The sequence below is a fragment of the Vigna umbellata genome, chromosome 4 (genome assembly GCF_029865625.1).
Source record: "Vigna umbellata cultivar VRB3 chromosome 4, Vumbellata_1.0, whole genome shotgun sequence".
In the NCBI taxonomy this organism is placed as follows: Eukaryota; Viridiplantae; Streptophyta; class Magnoliopsida; order Fabales; family Fabaceae; genus Vigna; species Vigna umbellata.
The window spans coordinates 10,221,660-10,244,044 of record NC_142168.1 but is presented as its reverse complement, the minus strand read 5'-3'; the positions used below and the strand labels follow the sequence as shown (position 1 = coordinate 10,244,044).

Sequence of the window (22,385 nt, the reverse complement as noted above, 5' to 3'; positions counted from 1 at the left end):
ATTATTGTCTTATAAGTTTTTTCTTTAATTTTCTTTGAAAAAATGTTTTGTTTCTTTGATTTTGTACAAGGTGGTAGTTAAATACGTCTGATTTAAGGAGGTTAAATACGGCATCGCAATCAATCACAATCGCAGCCCAGATATTCTTCACATATTGTGATAGCAAAAATTTCCTCACTTTCTACAAAACCAGACGAAGCTAAAGGGTGGCTCCGATTTCACCCTAACCAAGCATCTCGCATCTTGCATCTTGCATCTTTCATCGATCGCGATTCCACCATCGGAATCTGGAAGCGATGTCAACCTCGAGCCAGCACCAGTTCCGATACACTCAGACCCCCTCGAAGGTGCTGCACCTTCGCAACCTCCCCTGGGAATGCTCCGAGGAGGAGCTCAAAGAGCTCTGCAAGCCCTTCGGTAAGATCGTCAACACCAAGTGCAATGTCGGCGCCAATCGCAACCAGGCTTTTGTTGAATTCGTAACTCTCTCTCCCCTCTTTCTCCTCTTACTGTTTTCAATAGTTCCTTAATTTTAGGGTTTTAAGCCATGCGTTTGTTGATTCGTGTGAACTTCAGCTCCGTGTAGCCGTTTCTGGCTTTTAGAATCCTCGAACTTTGTTTGCTATCGTGCTTTATTTCATTCTTTTTCTTAGGATATCAGAATTAGGCCTTTCGTTTATATCCATTTTTTTTCTCATTTTCACTCGTTTTACTTCTGAAATAAATGTGTTGGTTAATGTACATTTTAAAAAATTACGGCTTCGATTAGCCTAGGAATGGCAATCGCAATTGCATCCACTTATACACTGTCGTCCATGCATAAATTTGACCAATCTGTTCTATCATAGTGGATTGGGCAAAAAGTTTGGATGGCTAATAAAAAGTAAACCATTAATAATGTCTTAAACCAAGAGTTAAGATGTTAACGATTTTTGCGAGGAGTGAAATTTTGGAGAGATTTTTTATGACAAAGGAAAAAAATATGTTCATGATACTGTTTTTTAGCATAGAGGTCGGTTTTGTGGATACCAGTGATGACCAAATAGTACTGCTTGTTAGGATTAATAGTAGAGGTATTGCCTTCATACCCTTGGGAACACCCATGATGTATCTAGGTGGAGCCAAAAGTCTTGTTGCTTGAATTAACTCCATGTACTACTATGGCTGTTCAATTATATTTTATTTGAGATAGCTTCTTTAGAAGCTTTCTTGCTTATTTTAGACTGAACCTATGTTATATTGCAAATAAATATTAAGATTTTCATTTAATAAAATTGTCTGGACTTTAAACTTCCTTTTCTTCGATAGTGTTCATGTGTTAGTTTCTCTTGAATCTTAATTGGTATTTTAAATGACTGCTGAGTGGTCGAGGATGTATTTAGTTTTCTTACGTTGTGATAGCTGTTCCTTTGTTTTTATGATTCCTACTCGGGTTACTGAACTCTCAAGTATAAATGCCAGGTAGATCTAAATCAAGCCATTTCAATGGTTTCCTATTATGCTTCATCTTCAGAACCTGCTATGGTTCGTGGCAAAACTGTTTACATTCAGTATTCTAATAGACATGAAATTGTCAACAACAAAAGTCCTGGAGATATTCCTGGAAATGTCTTGCTGGTAACTATTGAAGGTGTGGAAGCTGGGGATGTAAGCATTGATGTTATCCATTTGGTAAGTGCGACTGAGTTTTATTTCATTTCTCCAGTTCACTTTTGTTTGTATGATTTTGCAATATTCTTGTTTGATTAGATGATGCGAAATAAAAATCACAATCCCAATGTTTGGTTAGCTTACAGAAATGTATCTCTTTCTGGATCATGTAATTTTTTTTTTCCAATTTAGGAAGTTTGAAATGTTTAAATAGTGTGGGATGGGATATATAGAAAAAAGTGGAAGGAGTATTTTGAATGTGCTTTAATTTCTATAGACATAAACTATTTTTCTTTGGAAAATCTTATAGTTGAATTTGATCGAGGTTTTCGAGTTGAAAACCTGTTGAAAACAGAGACACTGTTCGCACTACCTTTAGGAAAAAGGTATGTCCAGTGGGATCATTGCAGTACCTTTTACTACATATCATCGTTTTAAATGTGAAAACATTGTTTAAATTGATTTCTGCTTAATTTTTTTGTTTGGCTTTATCCGGTGGGAAGCATTGAAGTCCTATGTAAATCTTTCATTCTCACAGTTGCATCTTATACTTTTCCTTTTTGGGAGGGCAAAGTTTTCGCATGAAGTAGTGTTCAGAAAGTTTGAATACCTGTTATTCCTATACAGTTCCTTCTTTTTTCATTTAATAATACTATCTTTTATCTTTTGCCCTTGTTATTTAGAGTTAGACAGAATCCTGATTAAATCATATGTCAATTTTTACTGAAATCGGTTGAACCACAGATGGTGATCTCTCATATTTAGTTACTTTTGTTGGAGACAGTTTGGAATATTTGTCATGTACGTCATACACCTTTCTAACGTCACGCATATAAGTACAGGTGTCATTCTGCACTTATTTCTTATCTGTTTGGAACTTATTTTTCCTTCCTGACATTGCTCTTGATTGTAACATCTTTGAAGGTTTTTTGGATTGTCTGCTGAACTATAATCTTCCAACATTTCCATTTAATGAATAACCAAATAATGATTAAGGTGAAAATAATATGGTGTATGAACTAGTTCTTTATTCTTTATTCAGGTGTTTTCTGCTTTTGGCTTTGTTCACAAAATCGCAACATTTGAAAAGACTGCAGGTTTCCAGGTTAGTAAATTATCATTTGCTCTACTTCAATATGTCCCTTCCCGATTCAATTGTAGTGTTGACAATGTTTAATGCCATGGCAGGCTCTGATTCAGTTCACTGATGCTGAAACTGCTTCTGCTGCTAGGGATGCACTGGATGGAAGAAGCATACCAAGGCAAGTAGTGTTTGTGTGTTTTCTTTTTATTCTTCAAACCCTTCTTTGATTTGGCTATAGTTTGATAAGTAATAATTTTGCTGATTCACTTATGCTTTGGTATGTAGATACCTACTTCCAGCCCATGTTGGTTCTTGTAATTTACGTATTTCATACTCAGCACATAAAGATCTGAATATCAAATTCCAATCAAATCGCAGCAGGTAATGATTGAAGTAAAGACAATTATCATATATTATTGTTTAGTTGTTTTAACACTGTCTTCCACTCAGGAACTTAAGTTAATTGTGAAAACTATTGCATGTTATTTTTGTGGTGTTCTCTATTTTGCTAATTGATACGTGTGCTTTTATCCTCTAGGGCTTACTGAAGCTTGGTAGTCAGGATACAGTTGACTTGCCATGACCACTTAGTAATTTTCTTGATCATTTTCCAACTGGTTGATGCATTTACTGTGAATGTTATTGAGACCATTGTTCTTATGTTATTGAAATGTGTTGGCAAATTTTTCTTTAGTGGGTTTTGTTATATCGTGTTGAAAATTCAATACTAATTATTTGTGGTTGTCGTCAATCTAATATGTTTTTCATCTTTGCTCTGGAGGCTACCCTGAAGTTTGCAATGTGTCTCTGGGTCATAATTATAGTTGTGGAAGCAGCTTCTACTTGTGTAATTTTAGTTTCTCAGTTGAAAAAACAGTGGTTTTGTTTTACATCTGAGATCAACTGGCTATGAGGTGTTACTTTCTAAAATATCTGTATATTAGCTGAAATCATTGTTTTTTGTTTGTCTTGGGGCACAAAATTTGAATTATTATTTCCTAATCCTGCTCACAATCTAGATATCAGGAAGAATTTAAGAAAGTTTGTAATTGCCAAATCTTGTGACCACTATGATTGAATTTATTTTTTTACATAATATTCTCAATTTCAGGCGAACATTTCTGTTAAAACAATTTGACATAGTGACACTCAAACTCCAAGAAATTGTTAGTGAGTCATAGTTAAATGAATAATCAATAAGCATGTATTGTGAAATTAGCGTGTCCTCTATTAGTCTATCACATAAATTTAACAGGCTTGTTTACCACTATTGTCAATTAAAATTTTGCCAGTGAAACGTTGTGGTTCCTTGCCTCCTGACTCTAGCGAAATTACTATGTTTAATGTTGACAATTGGTTTGTAAAGCATTGATTCAAGCATAACTTTTTCTCTATGTGCACAGCTAAATTTCTATTTTCTTACTAGTCTTCCTGTCAATAACGAGTATTATTTTCCCCATGACATTTCAGGGACTACACAAATCCTATGCTTCCCGTTAACTATACTGCTATTGAAGGGACGGTACAGGTATTTTGTTGTGTTATGCTTTAATACATTCTGCTTTTACTATTGTATGCTCTGACAAACATATATTCTTCAGACGGCTATAGGCCCAGATGGGAAGAGGAAAGAACCTGAAAGCAATGTGCTTTTGGCTTCCATTGAAAATATGCAGTATGCTGTTACTGTTGATGTCCTCCATACTGTAAGATTTTGTGCTTTTGTGTAAAACTTCCAAATTCTCAAGTGATTTATACTCTACAGTCTAAACATCATTGGGCAATCTCTACAGGTCTTCTCTGCATTTGGAACTGTCCAGAAAATTGCTATATTTGAAAAGAATGGTCAAACTCAGGCACTAATTCAGTACCCTGGTATTAATCATATTCAACTTTTACTCCTTGCACTAGTACTTTGTTCTTTTTCATTTTTTTCATATAATATTTGATTGTTTTGATAAATTTTTTTCCACTCATACTTTTGTGTCATAGTCCTGCAGATTAGGGTCCACATCATAGATTACATTCTACACGTTTAAATGTAATTTCAGGGAATGGAAGTGGGTGGGTAGCAGTACATACTAGCCCTCCCATCCCCTGTATCATGATGAGCATTTTTTTTTTGTCTTGATCGTGGGTGTACATTTTTTGGCAGATGTCATAACGGCAGCAGCTGCTAGAGAAGCTCTAGAGGGGCATTGCATATATGATGGTGGCTATTGTAAGCTTCATCTATCATACTCTCGTCATACTGATCTCAATGTAAAGGTATAAAAATATGTGTTTTTGAGTTAATGTTCATGAGTGGGAAAAATGAAAAAGGGGGGAAAATTAAAGATATCGTTAGAAGCAATGTGGACACTTGATCGGAAAGAGATTTGGTTCTTAAACGTATGCTTCTTGACACTTGATTGAGCTACCTTTTATAGTAATTTGTTGATGACAGTTGAATAATTATCCTAATTCTGAGTGTTATATTATATAATACGTTTTGGTTGTAGGCTTTCAGCGACAAAAGTAGAGACTATACTGTGCCAGATCCTAGTCTGCTACCAGCCCAAGGTCCTGCAACCGCTTGGCAAAATCCACAGGCTGCACCCATGTACCCTGGCAGTGCTCCTCCTTATCACACTCAAGTTCCTGGTGGCCAAGTGCCATCATGGGATCCATCCCTCCAGGCGGTTAGACCTAGTTACATATCTGCACCTGGTACTTTTCCTGTACAAACAGGTACCGTTCCTCCAATGCCATCTTATGCTCCAGCAGCAGCCATGCCCGCAGCTTCCTCACCTCTTGCACAAAGCAGCCCCATTGGTCATAATGCAAATCCAATGGGAATCTCTCAGTCTGGGGTTCCACCCAATGTAAATTTACAGCCCAGTGGTGCTCCACATTCAGTTCCTGGTTCCTCACCTATCATGCAGACCAGCCAAGCGGCTCAAGGATTAGTTCAGCCTGGGGCTCAGCCAAATGCAAGACCTGATGGTGCTTCACCTCCTGGTCAACATTATTATGCTTAGAAAGCCATTTTACAGTTTTACTGTCACATGAATGAAAGGAAAATGGTTTTGGGGGAAGAAGAATGATAGTATGATAAATTTGTTGTTCGGTTGGAAACTTCATCAGCATCATCATCGTTGTTTTTGAATGATGTAATTTAATTTGCGAAGAAAGCTCCGAAATAGTTGATCTCTTACCCTCTTTTGAAATTCTTGCCTTCCATTGAAAACTCACTGGGACTGGAGGTGTTAAAATATTTTTCTACGCTTAAGGTAACTTAGAACTAACAAAAATCAAATGACGCAATACTTCACCATGTGGATTTTGGACAATTCAGTTTTGTCCCATTGATGAAACTGAGGGGTTTGTATTGTATTGGGGCCCTGTATGCTCATCGCATCTGCAAAATCATAGTTCGCGTTTTGCAAGGATATTTTCCCCACTTCTTCTCAACATTAAAGTAGAATGGAAAAAAAAAATCATTTTAAATGTCAACAGCGATCGGCTTAATTACGAAGATTGTATAACAACAATGTGAATTTATGTAGCCAAAGTAGTTGAAAAATGTTTTGTTTTTTCTCTTGAATGATGAAGTTAGTTTGTCAGGCATTCTACCTGAAGCGTATATGGTTAAAAGAACAATTTACGCATCCTTCAACTGATGCGATTGATATCTAAATAAATTTCAGTCTAGATAGTGCATGTGCGTATGCATGTCCATTCACTTGGGAACACGAGAGGGCGAGTGAAGGGTCACATTTTCTATTAAAAAACCGAATAGATGAGACTAACGTGGCAGCTTCTTTTAGGAAAGGAAACTAAAAAAAAATTAATCTAATTTGTGTACATAATTGAAGGATAATTCTCATAAAATTATTCACCATCTCTTTCCTCTACTTCCAGGTTTTGTGCTGTGGTCGGTGAGGTCAAAGTTACCACCAATCAGTTTCCAGGTGCTGCAACCATCAAAGTTCTGTAATTTAGAACGGGAAAGTGTCTAGCTGTCAATGATTTGAAATATAACCTAAAGCTGCCTGAAAAAGCACACACACTAACACGCAATCAACAAATATCAAGTTTTAAAGTCCCTCATATAGAAAAAAATGAAAAGCCCTGTGTGTTCTTTAATAGAAGCACTTTATTTTCTTCTGCATTTGCTGATTAATTAGTTTTCAGGACCTTTTGTAATTACTCAGATACATAATCACGAAGAACCAAGAATGTCTGTACTCAACACTGTACACGTGTATTTGGCATTGATCTTTATAATGAATTCACAATAAGAATGTAATTTTTCGATCGATCATCAGAAATATAATTCTCTTAATTATATATTTTTTAGTTCCAAGATCCAAATGCAGTACTTTATGAACACAATTTTGCTCAAACATGGAAAGTTTGGTACGATAATAATGCGATTGATTGTACCCAAATAAAAAGGAAGCGAAAAGTTGCAAAAAGAGAATGTAATGCATAAGAGAACAGAAGAGAACAGAAGAGAACACATAGGCATGTGCGAGTCGAAGGTGTAGACGAAGGTACGTGACAAGGTCATGTTTTGATTATGGGTCATGTTCCATTGTGATGGTACACTGTCTCTGTCTTTAAATAATGGTTTTAAATGCAGAGAGGGACAACTCCACAGTGCACTTTCTCTCTCTCTCTCTCTCTCTCTCGTAGTATCACCATGCATCTCTGCAACAAAGCAAAACTGACCCATTGGTTATCAGATTCTTCTCTACGCTGTGTTGACATAGATAGTATCGTACGCGTAGTTTGCACCCTTTGCTGAAGACACTTCTGAAAGCAACTGCTATGACAACCTTAGATCCCACATTTTACTAATCTAACTGCAAACTTATATTTAACATTAATACTGGTTGGATTTGTTGGAAATTTAAGTCTCACACAGAAATGAAAAAATAAAACATTATATAAAAGTAAAAGATTCATTTATTCATTCGTTGTCTAATTTTGAGTAAAGAATGGTATAGTGATTTAGAAACTAATTTTTTAAATTTAACCCTAAAACATATCATATTATGGCTATAATTTCCCTTTTAAAAAACCAAAACTTAATTATTATCACAAGTTTATTTTATGTCAGTGAGCGAAGACTTGTATAATGGTTTTTTTTTAAAACTTTGGGTTATTTATTAAATAAGTTTGACTGACTTAATCTCAATGTGAGTTAAGATGTATATTAATTCCATTGAAGAATCCAATTTATACATGTAATTTCTCTTGTGTAATAATTGGAACTTCAAAAAGAATTATTAAGGCTTAACCATTCATTTACTTCATATTGTTGGCAATGAAGATAAAACGTCCCTACAAATTAAGTTTAGGATATCAAGACATTGATTGCTGTCATTCTTGTCACATGGAGTCTTATTGTATATTGAAAATAATATATGAAGCATGTGTTTCTTGCTCTTATTGATTTTAGGTTCAAAAGGAACTTGATTATAATAAAACTTAACAATTCATATACTTCAATTTGGTACAATAATAATACCAGGTTTGATTTGAATTAAGTTTCTGGGATAAAGACTAAGATTAAATAGCTACTAATGGAATCTCTGTGTATTAAAAGTAATACATATAAAAATAGGTTTGTATCTCTATTTATGTTAATTTTAGCCTCAAATGACACTTAATTATGCGAAAGCTTTGTAACTTTTTACTCTGATTCAATAGGAACATAATGAAAGATGAATAAAATATATGAATTGAATTAAATTATTATAATAGTGAACTAATTTTTAAAAATGATTAGAATAAAATTAAAACTAAATTGTATAATATTTTAAATGATTTGAGTGAATGAAAATAATTACCTTTTTAATTGTTTAAACTAATTCACTAATTCAGTAACTTTGACCGGATTAAATAGTCTGTTATTTAGGTTTATTTAATAATTCTGTGAGTAGATATTTTCTGTATACTTCTATTGTAAAGTATTGGGGGTTACCTCAAGCAAAAAGTAACTCCTTGCACTTTTTGGAGTCACGGGTGCAAGATAAATTAACTTAATAATAAATTGGAAAAATATATTTTTGAAACAATCTTTTTTAAACGTTTTAATATAATATACGTATTATTCTTTTACTGTTCATTATTTATTTATTATTGTATTTTCTAAATTCAACAAAAAATAACAGGTATATTATTATATTAAATATTATAAAAAAATGTGCGAATAATATATCATTGTTCTGATAAATTTGAGATTTTGTGTATAAACATCACAGCGTGTTTGCAAAGAGATTGTGTTGATGTCTTGCAAAAGTAACGAGCGAGCAATTAATTGCTAATGATGAAGATGAATAGTTTACAAAAGTGAATTGTAGAGTGTCTTTGATACTAAGGTTTATGATTTTTTTTCTTTTATATTAATTAACTATAATGATAGTAAATAGGAGTAAAATTCAACTTTTTAAATTGAATGTAAAAAATACATTTTAATACTCGTTCTATTTTAAATTAATAAAATATTTAATTAAGTTTTAGGTTATTTATAAATTTGTATTTTTTCCAGCTAAATTATTTTTTAATTCTTTTTCTATTAGGTATTTAAAAATATTATATTTTTTAATTGAGTTATTATTTTTTATGACTGTTATCTTTTTTTTTTCATCTTGTTTTATTATTTTTTTCATGTTAAGAAATATAAGATTTTATAATTAATATAGCGCAATTTGTTAGGTAGTTTTCATTTTACATTAACAACAATATTCACAAAATTTTATGTTTATTAATATTTAGAAAAAAAAATTGAGAAGGAAAGATAATAATTACATTACACAATTAATAAAAAAAATTAAATAGTAGAAACTCAATTGAAAAATAATTGAGTACCGTATTGAAAAAAATATTAATAGAGGCTCAATTTAAAATATACAAACTTATGAGAAACTTTAAATTTAATTAATAAAAATCTCGTAGTTTATTAAACAACCTAAATCACTTATATTTGGTCATTATTTTAGCAACATTTCCTTTTAATTTCTTTCGCAATAATTTTTTTTATCCTCACTCAATTGTTCTATTTATTTAAAATTCACAAAGTTTACTCGATTTCACTAAGTTCCTTTTCTTTTTATCACAATTTTAATTACATTTTTTTTATCACAATTTTAATTGCATGTTTTTTTTTTCTTTTTGTTGTTTCATTCAATTTGAGTATTGTATTTTATAAAACAAAAACATCAATTTCATTAAATAAAATAATTTTCATGACATTCATTTAATAGTTTATACTTTTTTTAACGTTTTTGCCTATTATTTATTTTTTCTCATAAGAATGTTTATTTCTAAATTTCAAGTATTCAATAAACCAAAATTAGTTTATTGAATAACATAAATAAACTCATATTTTTCTATTTGATTCTTAATTATTATTTTTCTTTATACACGCATTTTTTTTTGTTAAAACAAAATTTATTCCCTCAAAATTACCTGACTCATACTCATCCAATATCCATAATTTGTACTCAAATTTTCAAAGTATTTTTTTCTCTTATCATAATCATAATCTTTTATGTGATTTCATTCAACCTTATATTTTTCTTCAATTTTATCAAATTAATACATTTTTTTTTTCATTTTTACTATGATTATAATTATTTGACTTTTATTCAATTACTATTTAGTACTCTGATTGAGTATTCATATACTTATATTTTTTTCTTAATATTTAAAGTTAAATAAAAATTATTAATATTTTTTTAATATTGAATATTTAACATTATTATGAATATTTGATATTTCACTTGTAGCATTTTATTTCATAGTCTCAATCAACCTGCAACATATCGTTCTTCCTCCTGCTATGTTTGTCTCTTGTTGATTTAACAATAAATAAATAAATTGTTTCATTAAAGAGTGGCAACAATTCCTTTTGTCTAACGATTCAGGCAAATTAATTAGCAAATTCAAATTAATTTAGTAACAAGTAAAAGTTTTCAAAATACCCAAAACTAACAACGTTCAGATCCATACAATCAGATATGTAAAAATATATTTATTTTATTCTATTTTATTTTTTGCACATGACTAAGGAAATATATATTGTACTGAGAGAAAGTCAAGAAGCATAGACGAGTTACTGACCATAATAATAATATTAATTAAAGCAGAAACATAATTTTACAAGAAATCCACCATTGAAGAGACTTGGTGTGTAGTTGAATCAAAGGCATAACAACAATAATAATAATAAAAAGTGATGGAAAATATATATTATAGGTGTAAAGTTGCATGTGTCTGCATCAATGTGAAGGCTTATTAATTACTAAGCAGTGATTTATTTAAGGCTTTCACGTGCTCTAAACAGTGATTACCAAAAGTTCACGTTATTAACAAAAAGTGTCCTTTCACATTATTTAATGACTTTAACCGACACTCAGCCAAGCCCTGTTACACATTCTATACTATTATGGCAACAAATCAAACTCACTCATCTTCATATTTTATCAACAATATCAAAGCATATCACACATATAGGGAACTTATTGGATCGTTACTATATTCATGAGAGGGGACAAAAAGCTCCTCTAAATTCCAATCATAAATATTGTTAGCAAACTTCTATGCATGCAATTATTCTATAACTTCTCAATGCTCTTTATGCCAAACAAAAATTATAAGTCCTATTTATCTTTCCAAGATGTAATATATTTTTTTTTCTCAATATATTTTCCAAACTTTAAAGGAGTATAGGTTAAGAGCTATGAAACTTTACCCCTAAATTAAATACAGCTTGTAAATTGTGATTTATATTTAATCATAAATTATTAATTAATTTTATTTTTAGTCGATATAAGATTTTTAACATATTTATCATACTTTTAAGATAGATTTTACTAATTTATAAAATAAAATTACATTTATATATGAAAAAAGATATTTTGATATAAATTCTTTTTACAACATTTTGATATAACACAAAGTGTCATTTTTTATTGGTCCACAATTTGTTGTTGTGTTGGCATATATTGGAAGTCTTACATGAATTAAAGATAAGACTAATTATAATATATAAGTAAGGTGTAAAACATCACCTTACAAACCGATTTTGTGGAGTTAAGTTATGTTTAAAGTCCATTTTTTAACATATATCAGAGCATGATTAAAGTCTGTCTTAGCGATATTTATATATATATATATATATATATTTGTAGGATTGAATTAGACTTAAAGTTCAACTTGTATTAACACATTTTAAACCTAATAAAAAAAATATATGTGTACGGTCTTAAAATATTGTAAAAGAATCTGTATTAAAGTATGATTGTTATTTATAGACTGTGAATTGTAGATAAAGTTTAGGAAGTATACAAGAGAGAACGTGTTACAAGATGCACACATAAACGTCAAAAAAGATCCTATAAAGTTGAGGTTGTGTGGTAGGGCAAGAAGGGTTTGTCTTGCCATGTGAAAAAATAGCAAGATTGTATGAGTTAGACCCCACTTCATATGTGATCCTCTGCCGACGAAATGAACGAATCACAATGGCCAACCTAAAACCTCTCTTTTTGCTTATTTAACTATCATCTTATGGATACATTAATTACATTGCATTACATGCATATCCCAAACAGTATAGGGTTCTTATTGCTTAACCATGGCATTGGGTAACCATGCTTTATTCAGACTAACACCGAGTAACTTCTACACTTGGAATAAACATGAGCTAACCCATCAACGCGTTTCATTTTTAGGCTTAATGCTTTTGTGGTGTGTGGCAATTAAGTAGGTACTTGTGTCTGCAGATATGAATAAATTTCACATGTTTGTATTTAATGTCTAAGCAACTTTGCATGCATGCCAGCCAAACATCGTGTCTTTGCAGATTCTGGATGAGTAATGGCCTCTTCTATTAGGCCACAGCACACAGGTTAAAGGTACAATATATACGGATTTCTTATCTTTCAAACAGATTATGAATTTATGATGATATATACATATGTATATATAATATATTGATTATGATCGTACCCTGTAGGTTATGTTTGCTGCATCTTGATTAATTGCTTCTTGATGCTAAAATGAAGAAAAATCATTGAAGCTGAATGAATGTAAGGCTGAGGTTGAAGTTGGGATTCTTGCATTGGTAACTGAGGATAACAGAAGCAAATCAAATGCACTGTTTGCACTGTTTGTGGTTTTGTCATATTGCAATTTAAAGTTGACAAACGCCTTTCCTCGCATCCAATGTGTAAATGCCACTCATAAGAACGTTATCTTTGTTGTTATCTGATAAATAGTCATACTCAAATTTTTACCACCACTTATTCATTGACACTTTGGGTGACATTTATTACCATGCATCAAATTGTGCTAATAATTCAAGACAAAACAAGAGTAATTTCAGAGAATTTTTTCCCCTTGTAATCATTAGTAACTATTCCTTACATTTAATGGCTTGAATTCTGGTATCAGTACATAATTAGACACTGATAGGATAAACTTGTCAACTGGCATTAATACATGAAAAAGTAAGCACAAAAATGTAACAATTAGAATGAATTCATGAACTTTAACTTTTATAAGAAAATAAATTTTACTCGCTTTAATTTATGCATAATTATAATTTATAAGAAAAACTTAATTCATCACTTTATCTTTTTATAAGTGGAACATGTTCAGTTTCAGGATCAGGTGTTATACTTTAACAAGCTAATCTATGCTTTCATTCTCGGATGACAAAAATTTCATCTAAAGAGGTTTTGTCATTTTCCACAAGAAAGATTTTATTGTTTCATTTCTGAAAAGGCTTCAGGTGAAAGAAAAAAGGGCTTTGGAAATAAGGTAACTTTTGCTTTCCGAAACAGATTGTGACTTGTTTGGACTAATTCTACTGCAGTAAAACTTGTGTGTGTGTGTGTTTTTTTCTCTTGCAGGCAATTTGCAAGTTAGTTTAGTATGAAGAAAAGAAGATCTTAAATCCATAGCCTCCTATAGTGGACTCGAATTCCATTTGAATTGTATGAAACTGCTTTCACATTCCCGTTAAAAAAGCATAGTTTTCCACAAACCAGATTCCCTAGATCCCTTGCTCTCTCACAGTTTTCAGCATTTCCATGGTCCCAACAGCTCAAATGTGTCTATCTGTCTGTCAGGTTGATGTTGACTCTCCTCTATTTATTCCTTTCCAATTTCCCCTTCCATTTCCACAAACAACTTCCTTCAAGGTTCAGCTTCTTTGAACTGATTCTCTTCCTTTTCACTCTCTTTTCATCTTCTCTTTCACTTTTTACACACTATTAACTACTCTACCTCTTCACCTACTTCTAAATAATCAGAATTTATTGTACAATCCTCACTTATTCATACTCCAATGATTCGTTTATGCAGGGAAATGGCTCTTCTTGGATTTCTTCTGGGACTTTTCTACATGGTGTCACATGTCAAGGGCTACGGGGGTTGGACCAATGCACACGCCACTTTCTATGGAGGAGGTGACGCTTCTGGGACAATGGGTATGTTTTTCTGCACAAATGTAACTCACACTGTCGTTTTTACCCTAAGTGTATACTTTAGCTTCTTAGCTTTAGCAACGTACAGTAACGTGTATATCTCTCAAATTGCAGGAGGGGCCTGTGGTTATGGAAATCTGTATAGCCAGGGTTATGGAACCGATACAACAGCACTGAGCACTGCACTGTTCAACAATGGTCTGAGCTGTGGTGCATGCTTTGAAATCAAATGTGTGAATGACCCACAATGGTGTCTTCCTGGATCCATCGTTGTCACTGCCACAAATTTCTGTCCACCCGGTGGTTGGTGTGACCCTCCCCAACACCACTTTGATCTGTCTCAACCTGTTTTCCAGCACATTGCTCAATATAGGGCCGGAATTGTTCCTGTAGTATACAGAAGGTAACTATAACATTTATTCTCATTTTTTCTTTACCACAAACGAAACTATGTCGATGTCAAGTTTAAAGCTGAGATTTTTTTGTTCATGGATTTTGAAGGGTGAGATGCAGGAGAAAGGGTGGAATCAGGTTTACCATCAATGGCCACTCTTACTTCAATTTAGTCCTTGTGACCAATGTTGGAGGTGCCGGTGATGTGCATTCTGTGTCCATCAAAGGGTCAAGAACCAGATGGCAAGCCATGTCTAGGAACTGGGGGCAAAACTGGCAAAGCAACTCCTACTTGAATGGCCAAAGCCTTTCCTTTGTAGTTACCACTGGCAACGGACACAGTGTGGTGTCATACAATGTTGCTCCAGCTGGTTGGTCCTTTGGGCAGACCTACACTGGAAGGCAGTTCAACTACTAACCAACCCTTAAATGAGTACCTTTTGAATAATGTTCAGTAAGAATATTACAGGTCAAAGAACCTAGTTACACCGGAGTATAGTAGAGGGATATTAGTGTTGTGGGCTAAATATCAAGATCATTTAGTCCCATCTTTATATATATATATATGATTTGATTTACATGTATAGCAAGCATTTGCAGAGATGTGCTGGCTTAATTTATGCTATGCCTCAGCAAATGGAATCCTTGCTGTGTTGAGAAAGAAAAATTGTAAGAAAGATTCTTGAATGTGTCCTTGTACTTTAGTTGCTGCTGAATGAATGAGAATGGTTATGCCTCAACGGCTTAATAAAAAGGAACACTTGCATGCATTCCTTTTAAGTGTGGTGGACAGAATGAGTGATTCAGGTTTCTGCTCTGATCTCTCGTGAACCAGATGTAATCATTTGTTTTGGTTAAGTCCTATTGGCCAAAGTAAAGAACAAACGGTGTTCATCGTTACCCTCTTCTATTGCATGTATAAAGTATCATGTCTGCAGCTTTTGTACTTTTCTTTCCTTTCATTTTTCTCTTGTCTTTCTTGCTTTCTGCTTCATAGCTAAAACCAATCTAAATAAACAGTGGTTAGAGTTATTTCATTCGCCTAAAAGTGTGTAATGATGCGTTCATGTATTCATCAGTCAACATTAATTAAGTGGATTGTCCTTAAAACAATTTTCAAAGTCTGTATTGGATCTCGGTTTCCATTCTTTTAAAACTATTTTTAGTTTCCAAACTTTAAACAAGAAAAATGTAAACTATAATTTCCACAGCAACTTTTGATAATTTCATTTCATGTGAATTGGGCCAAAAAGTCCTCTAATTTAGTCCAAGGACAGACATGCAAAATTAACCACATCTACTGATATAGAAAATTACTTGAAAATGATTAGTAACACGTACTACCCCAATCATTCACAATTTGCAGAGCAACCATGTTACTGTTCTTCCTCTTAGATTTTACCCAAGCATAAAAAAAAAGTGGTGTTTGGATCTTTCTCTTTTTGTCAGATGACTTCTGAAAAGTCAAATTCTCCTTATTTTGAAGGAAATGAAATAAGTATGAAGTATAAATAAACAGAGTCGATGGATTTGGTTGTTCTGTAATGAGTCAAAACATCCATTAGTCGTAGAAAAATAGGTATGTGCACCAATCTCGCCAAGATTCATTATGTAAGAAAACTGATTTTTTTGTAAGTAATGAAAATTAAACCTAATAAATTGGTGAACTTTACAGCAGTGTGCAGAAGAAAAAAGTGATACTTCAAAAAGGTGGATAGAGGTGTCCAGGCCCTACATTGCCTTGGCTAAGTTATGAAAACAACTTGAATTGACCCCACCTTTTTTGTTTTTATGAATTATCTATTTGTTCATTTAGCTCACCTTATTGAATAAGGACAACTTCACTTATTAAAAATTGACTTAATTAATTAGTTAGTTGTTTAGTATGATGGTTTGGTGTTTTTTTATTTATTTTTGGATTCAATTTAATTTATTGATTTTTAAAATGTTTAATTTAAATAATAAAAAGACTAAATTGAACAAAAAAAATAATAAAGAGATCAAAATAAATCAAACTAACAAATTAGAAGACTAAATTATTGATTAAGTTTTAAGAATGACATGAAGTTTATACACAACTAAATAACAGATAACATTGAATCAAACAAACACAATTTGTTTATTAACATTCTAAAGCTTCCTCTACATGTTTAAGACACTTATTGTTAAACAATACCAAATAAATTATAGATTTAATTAATAATTTAATATTTATTATTCATTTTTATCAAATTTGTGTCAAGATGATAATGGTTGTAGATGTCATAAGATCAATAATGGAATTGTGTCGTCTCAAAGAAAATAAAGAGTTTGAGAAGAAAAATGACATAAGTTTTATTTTCTAATGTGGTTAACACTAATTTAATAAAAGAGATAAAAAAAATATGTATAAATATAAAGAACAAATTATTAATTAAGTCTGAATTAAATGACATAATTCATTTATATTGTTATCAAATGGTGGATCTAAATTTTTGTGACTATATGATTCATGAAATTTAATGATAACTTTTGTCTCCATACATTTTGTGCAATTGGGACTGAGAAAGTACCATGAAATGTGATTGTGTGTGTGATTAGAATAAGTAAAACAAAAGATCAAAATTTCAGTTTACACTCAATGTATTTAAAAAATAAAAATTACAGAGCTGGAGGAAAAACAAAAAAAGTGTACACTTTTTGGTTATAATTAAAAGAGTAGAAGTAAGAAGAAGACAATGCAATGTGAAAGAATTTCATTTTGTTATTGATGAATGCTTAAATGTCAAATTTATTTGTCAAACATCCATAGCTGTCTCCATTTGACCATTTATATCTCCAATCACTAACACTTAAAGTGCATCATTTTCTCTTTTATGGTCAAAACCATTTTGATGAATCCACTTGGTGTTCCCACTGAAAATTAAATTGACCACCAATCACTCATCTAATTGAGATGCCTTATGTTATGTCTCTGAAATTTCTTATCTTTTCAACGATTTTCTTTTACACGCTATTATACAACATTTAACTTTGTTTACTTTGTAAATGTATATTTTTACTATAAATATGTCGTTTGTTTTTAGAAAAATAGTAACAAAAAAGGTGAGAATGTTATCAAAATAAATTAGTTTACAATATATATATATATAAAATGAAGTTATTGATTTATTCTAATCCAAACAAAGTAACACTCCACGGGAAAAATATTGAGTAAACGAGCAAATTCATGAATGAAAATATGAGACTCTATCTTTAGTAATACGTGACGAAAGAAGTATATTGATAGTGTAGAATTAATTTTACACTAAATTTAGAGATTTTTAAATTAGATTTTTTAACCACTGGAATTTTATTTTTTAGGAATGTGGGTCCGTCTATTTTTCTTAATAATAGAAAATTTCTTTCTCTCCTCCATGCTTTCTTTTTACATTCAAAAATATGAAAAATTCGCACTTTATTCTTCTGATTTAACTTTTTTTTTACGGATTTTGCAAATTTAAATATCAACAGTATCTTTTAACTGATTTTTTTTTTCATAAGGTATTTTTGACTTTAAATTATGCAATCGTTTGACTTTTAGGTAACACAATCTTATCGTTTTCTTAAAAAAAAATACAGAATTTAAAAAAAATCTACATTTTGCAACATGGTAAACTTTTTGGATTGCATTGTACAATAAAAAAAAAAAAATCTGTTTTTACTTTTATATTACAGAATTTAAAAGTCTTATTTTTCATAAAAAAAACTTTTAACATAATACAATTTAAAAGTCTATTTTTTTTTTGTAAAACATTTGTTAAGAATGCACAATTAAGACTATTTTTTGTATAGAAAACTTTTATAATGAATAATTCTTAACTTACTTTTATATAAATCAATTCTAAATTGTATAATTTGTATTCTAAATTACGTAATTTGAAAATATTTTTCACATAAAAAGAAATTTTTGAATGGTAAAGTTTAATGGTCATTTTCTAATATTGCATAATATAAAACTAATTTTTGAATACTAAAAGGGATTATACAATGTATTATTCCAAAAACTCATTTTTGTAGGACTTACATGTCATTACTATATTTTATTTATTACATTATCGTATATTTACATAGATTTCAATTTTAATTTCAGAATAAAATAAACTCATAACATTACTCAAATCCTACAATTAGCCATTTTGAGCCTCAACTCATAAATTCTAATTTATTTAGTCCTCAACAAGCAACAATGAATCAAGTTTAAGAATATTAAAATTACTAAGAAAACATATTTTATCTTTAGATACGAGTTTCGTTAGGTATACAATTTCAGTTTAGAGTCAAAAGACATTTTTCAATACATCAAGAACCAACAAACAAACGATTGGTTGTAAAGTCACTACAACACAAAATTCAAATACTAAGTTGAATTAGACATACATACATATACACATTCATACATACATACATACATATATACACACAGACATACATACATGTATATATACATATATGCACACATACATATACACACACACATACATACATGTATTAACAACACAAAAATAAACAATAATTTAGTTCATTACATTTAATCTCAACAAATAGGGTTGACTCTCCAAGGTAGAGAACCTAGGGTTTACAAATAGAGGAGAAATAGATAAGAAATCGGAACTAAAATGAAGAGGAAAACTCTTTTCTAAGACATCAAGCAGTTGTTCAAAGCTGCATATGCTTCCCATTTGCATTCACATCTCGCATTTGTAGCCCATTTTCTTGTCAATCCCTAGAAGGTAGGAAATCACCATGAATGGAAGAGAAGACCCGAGGAAGAGTGGGAGAACTTTGATAATGATAATTTTTACCATTTATTGCGCTTCATTTTAGTAACAAAATAAGTTCTCCTTTAACTTATTACATGCTTAAATCCTCACTTTTTTAAATTTTTGTAAATACTCTTATTTTGGGTCACACTTGTGTAATATAACTATAATCCTCTCTTTTTGTATATAGTTTTGTGTTAGGAAGATCTTCTGCCACATCGAATAACTTTGGTGACCCGAAGAAGCAAGAAGATCAATAAAATGGTGGAAGTTTAGAAGCCTAGGTGGCATTGAGCGCCACCTCTTAGCTTTAAGTGAAGTAATTACAAAGAGCTTTTAGGATTTCCAGTATTATGCGTCACTTCTCACCGCTGAGCGCCACACTTCTAGAGAGCATCTAGGGCTACCACAAAGGCTGGCGTTGATCGTCAAAGCCTAAACGTTGAGCGATGGCTTTGTTGATGTGTCAAAATGCTCTATTTAATCAAGTTTTCTTGAAGGAAACTAGGTCTTTTGTAATTTGGAAGCACAATTTCATTTTGTGAGCTCATGGAGTCTATTAAGGGCTCTTAGGACATCTTCTTCTTCCTAGCCAAACACTAACATGTCTAGACACTAGTAATAAACAATCCAAATCCTATCCTGAAAATGGGGTAAGGTGTAAGGACGCATACTGATAAAAGAAGGAGAATGGTAAGGAGAGCTTCTTAAACTCAAATGTAGTTGAAAGAAGGAGTCTGGTAAGAAAGGTTCTTGAATTTTGAGAAAGAACAATGAAAAGCTAATGGGGAAGGGCAACGCTCTGCTCATGGAAGAAGAAGAGGAAGAATAAATGATATTAGTCAATTAGAGTTTTTAATATAATTTAATTGAAGGGTAAAATAGAGATATAATATTATATGTGAGAGCAATAAGAAAATAGAGAGGTGCAGAAAGAAGTTCCCATATTTTTTATTTGCTTAAGAGAGCTCAAACACGCATGAAGCTGTCGCTTGTCTTTTTGGGTTATATTCAAATTAAAACCTAAGACAAAGTTTCTTTCAATGTCTCTATAACTTTCTTTTTGCACCTTTATACACTTTTTCTTATATTTGCCCTTTTTGAATCATATAATTTAGGAATATTTTTTGACTTTTAAATTCCATAATTTGAAAGTGAAAAATAACTTTCAGAGTGCAGTCAAAAAGTCATTTTTTCTATTAAAAAAATATTTATGAATTATATAATTCAAAAAAATATTTTGACTTCTGAATTATATAATCTAAAAATCATTGTCATTTAAAAAAAAATTATTTTCAAATTATACAATTCATAAATTATTTTTTACTTTTAAATTGCAGAATTCAAAATTTATTTTTAATTTTCGGATTACGCAATATAAAAGGTAGATGACAAAATAGGAAATTTCTTTTATATATGTGAGAGTGCATAAAGAAATCCAAGGTGGTGTAGGAAAATATTTATGGCTGTGCAATAAGAAACTTCCAGCTTAAGAAGTTGCAGTCCAACGCATGTTTAACCTTGTGATATTTGAAAGGCACAAGACAACCTCTCTCTGGTAAGCAACTTTATAATATTTTTATAATATTTTGATCACACGTTAAGAATTTCTTTATCTCAATGAGAATTGGCTTATTGTTAAATAATATTTAATTTTTAGCTAAAAATTGCTAAATATTAAAAAACACTTGATGGATTACGAAAGTAGTCAACCGTATCTATTATATTTATATGGCGAACCTGCATTAAATTAGAAGTGATGTTTTCGATCTCAATTTGCGAAATAATTGGTCAATTCATCTAAATAATAAAAGTATAAATTTGACTGCACTTCCTAGATTTTTTAAAAAAACGAAAAAAGAACTTACTTCTATGTTTTTTATTCTTTTCATGTAATTAATTAATTCAAATTTCAAGTTAACATGATTTTATCATGACAAGACGACTTATATTCATTTTTTTTATTTGGATATTTAGTACGAATTTTAATCTCCTCATATTTTTTAAAATGTATTGAATTTTCTGTTATATCCTTCCAACATTTAAAATACAATAATACCACATAGTGTTGCATTTTTCAATAACAGAAAATACCTATAACTCATGGAAGATTGAATATTCTACTGTTTCTTTTTAGAAAAAACCTCAATTATCTCTTAAGTATATTTTTCAAAAAATTACTTGAATTTACACGTCACATCAGAAAACAGATAAGAAATCTTTTAAACGTTTGAAAATATAATATCGCAATCTAAATACAAAGTAGTTCGTATGAAATAAAATCATAACAGAATCACATTATAAAAATAAAAGTACAAATTAAATAGTAATATTTTGAATTAATACTTTCAATTACATAACCAAAGCACATTAGTAGATTACACACGGTTCTTTTCAATCGAAGTATATTTTAAAAGCATACTTTGAAAATTTATTTCTAATCAACAATTGATTTAAATTATTAAAGTTTATATATCTCTAGAATATAAAATTCAATAGAAGGAGGATAAAATTAAACGTTATGTTAAATTAAAAAAAAATCAATCGACACAATTTATGCTGATAATTTTTATTGTATAGCTGGTTATTTGAAGTTTTAATAAACATTACAAAGTTAATGTAGTTTGTAGCTACTTAATTCGTAGATTCATAAAAATTCAGCAGTTACCATATAGATTTAAAATTTTCTAATATTCATAAAAAATATTTGTTACTTGTTACAGTGAGAGATTGGTGATAGCTTAGTTGTACCTTTCACACATGGTACAGGTAACGCATTTTAAATTTACTTTAAAAATGTTAACTTTAGGGTAAATAATCTTTATATTTGTGTTGATATTTTTTTATCTGTATCACAAATATTTTTAAAATCATCACAAGATTTAAAAAAATAATAATGATAAAGTAACATAAATTTATATTTATTTATAACACATTTTAAAAAAAAGTAAAATAATCATAAAAGAATTTTTTTTGTATTTTTTTAAAAGATAA

General features: G+C 30.7%; 2 protein-coding genes across 2 annotated transcripts; both read left to right on the top strand.

Moving 5' to 3' along the window:
- The first annotated feature begins 116 nt into the window (after positions 1–116).
- LOC124828356 (polypyrimidine tract-binding protein homolog 1) lies at positions 117–5,930 on the top strand. The gene is made up of 10 exons (XM_047301628.2): positions 117–479; positions 1,462–1,671; positions 2,693–2,755; positions 2,839–2,912; positions 3,020–3,115; positions 4,205–4,262; positions 4,336–4,440; positions 4,528–4,609; positions 4,890–5,002; positions 5,236–5,930. The coding sequence occupies exons 1-10, from the start codon at positions 297–299 to the stop codon at positions 5,752–5,754; spliced, it is 1,503 nt and encodes a 500-aa protein (XP_047157584.1). The 5' UTR covers positions 117–296; the 3' UTR covers positions 5,755–5,930.
- A 7,919-nt stretch (positions 5,931–13,849) lies between these two features.
- On the top strand, positions 13,850–15,510 carry EXPA5 (expansin A5). Its single transcript, XM_047301627.2, has 4 exons — positions 13,850–13,932; positions 14,096–14,220; positions 14,332–14,620; positions 14,719–15,510. Exons 1-4 carry the CDS (start codon positions 13,865–13,867, stop codon positions 15,026–15,028), a joined length of 792 nt encoding a protein of 263 aa, XP_047157583.1. The 5' UTR covers positions 13,850–13,864; the 3' UTR covers positions 15,029–15,510.
- The last annotated feature ends 6,875 nt before the right edge of the window (positions 15,511–22,385 follow it).

What these genes read in the sequence shown, in the direction of transcription:
- EXPA5 (XM_047301627.2), top strand. Translation starts at nt 13,865, where the DNA reads ATGTTGACTCTCCTCTATTTATTCCTTTCCAATTTCCCCTTCCATTTC. An exon ending in CACAAACAACTTCCTTCAAG is followed by an intron (nt 13,933 to 14,095) that starts GTTCAGCTTCTT and finishes TCGTTTATGCAG; the next exon opens with GGAAATGGCTCTTCTTGGAT. An exon ending in TGACGCTTCTGGGACAATGG is followed by an intron (nt 14,221 to 14,331) that starts GTATGTTTTTCT and finishes CTCAAATTGCAG; the next exon opens with GAGGGGCCTGTGGTTATGGA.
- LOC124828356 (XM_047301628.2), top strand. Translation starts at nt 297, where the DNA reads ATGTCAACCTCGAGCCAGCACCAGTTCCGATACACTCAGACCCCCTCG. An exon ending in GATGGAAGAAGCATACCAAG is followed by an intron (nt 2,913 to 3,019) that starts GCAAGTAGTGTT and finishes TTTGGTATGTAG; the next exon opens with ATACCTACTTCCAGCCCATG. An exon ending in CTATTGAAGGGACGGTACAG is followed by an intron (nt 4,263 to 4,335) that starts GTATTTTGTTGT and finishes TATATTCTTCAG; the next exon opens with ACGGCTATAGGCCCAGATGG.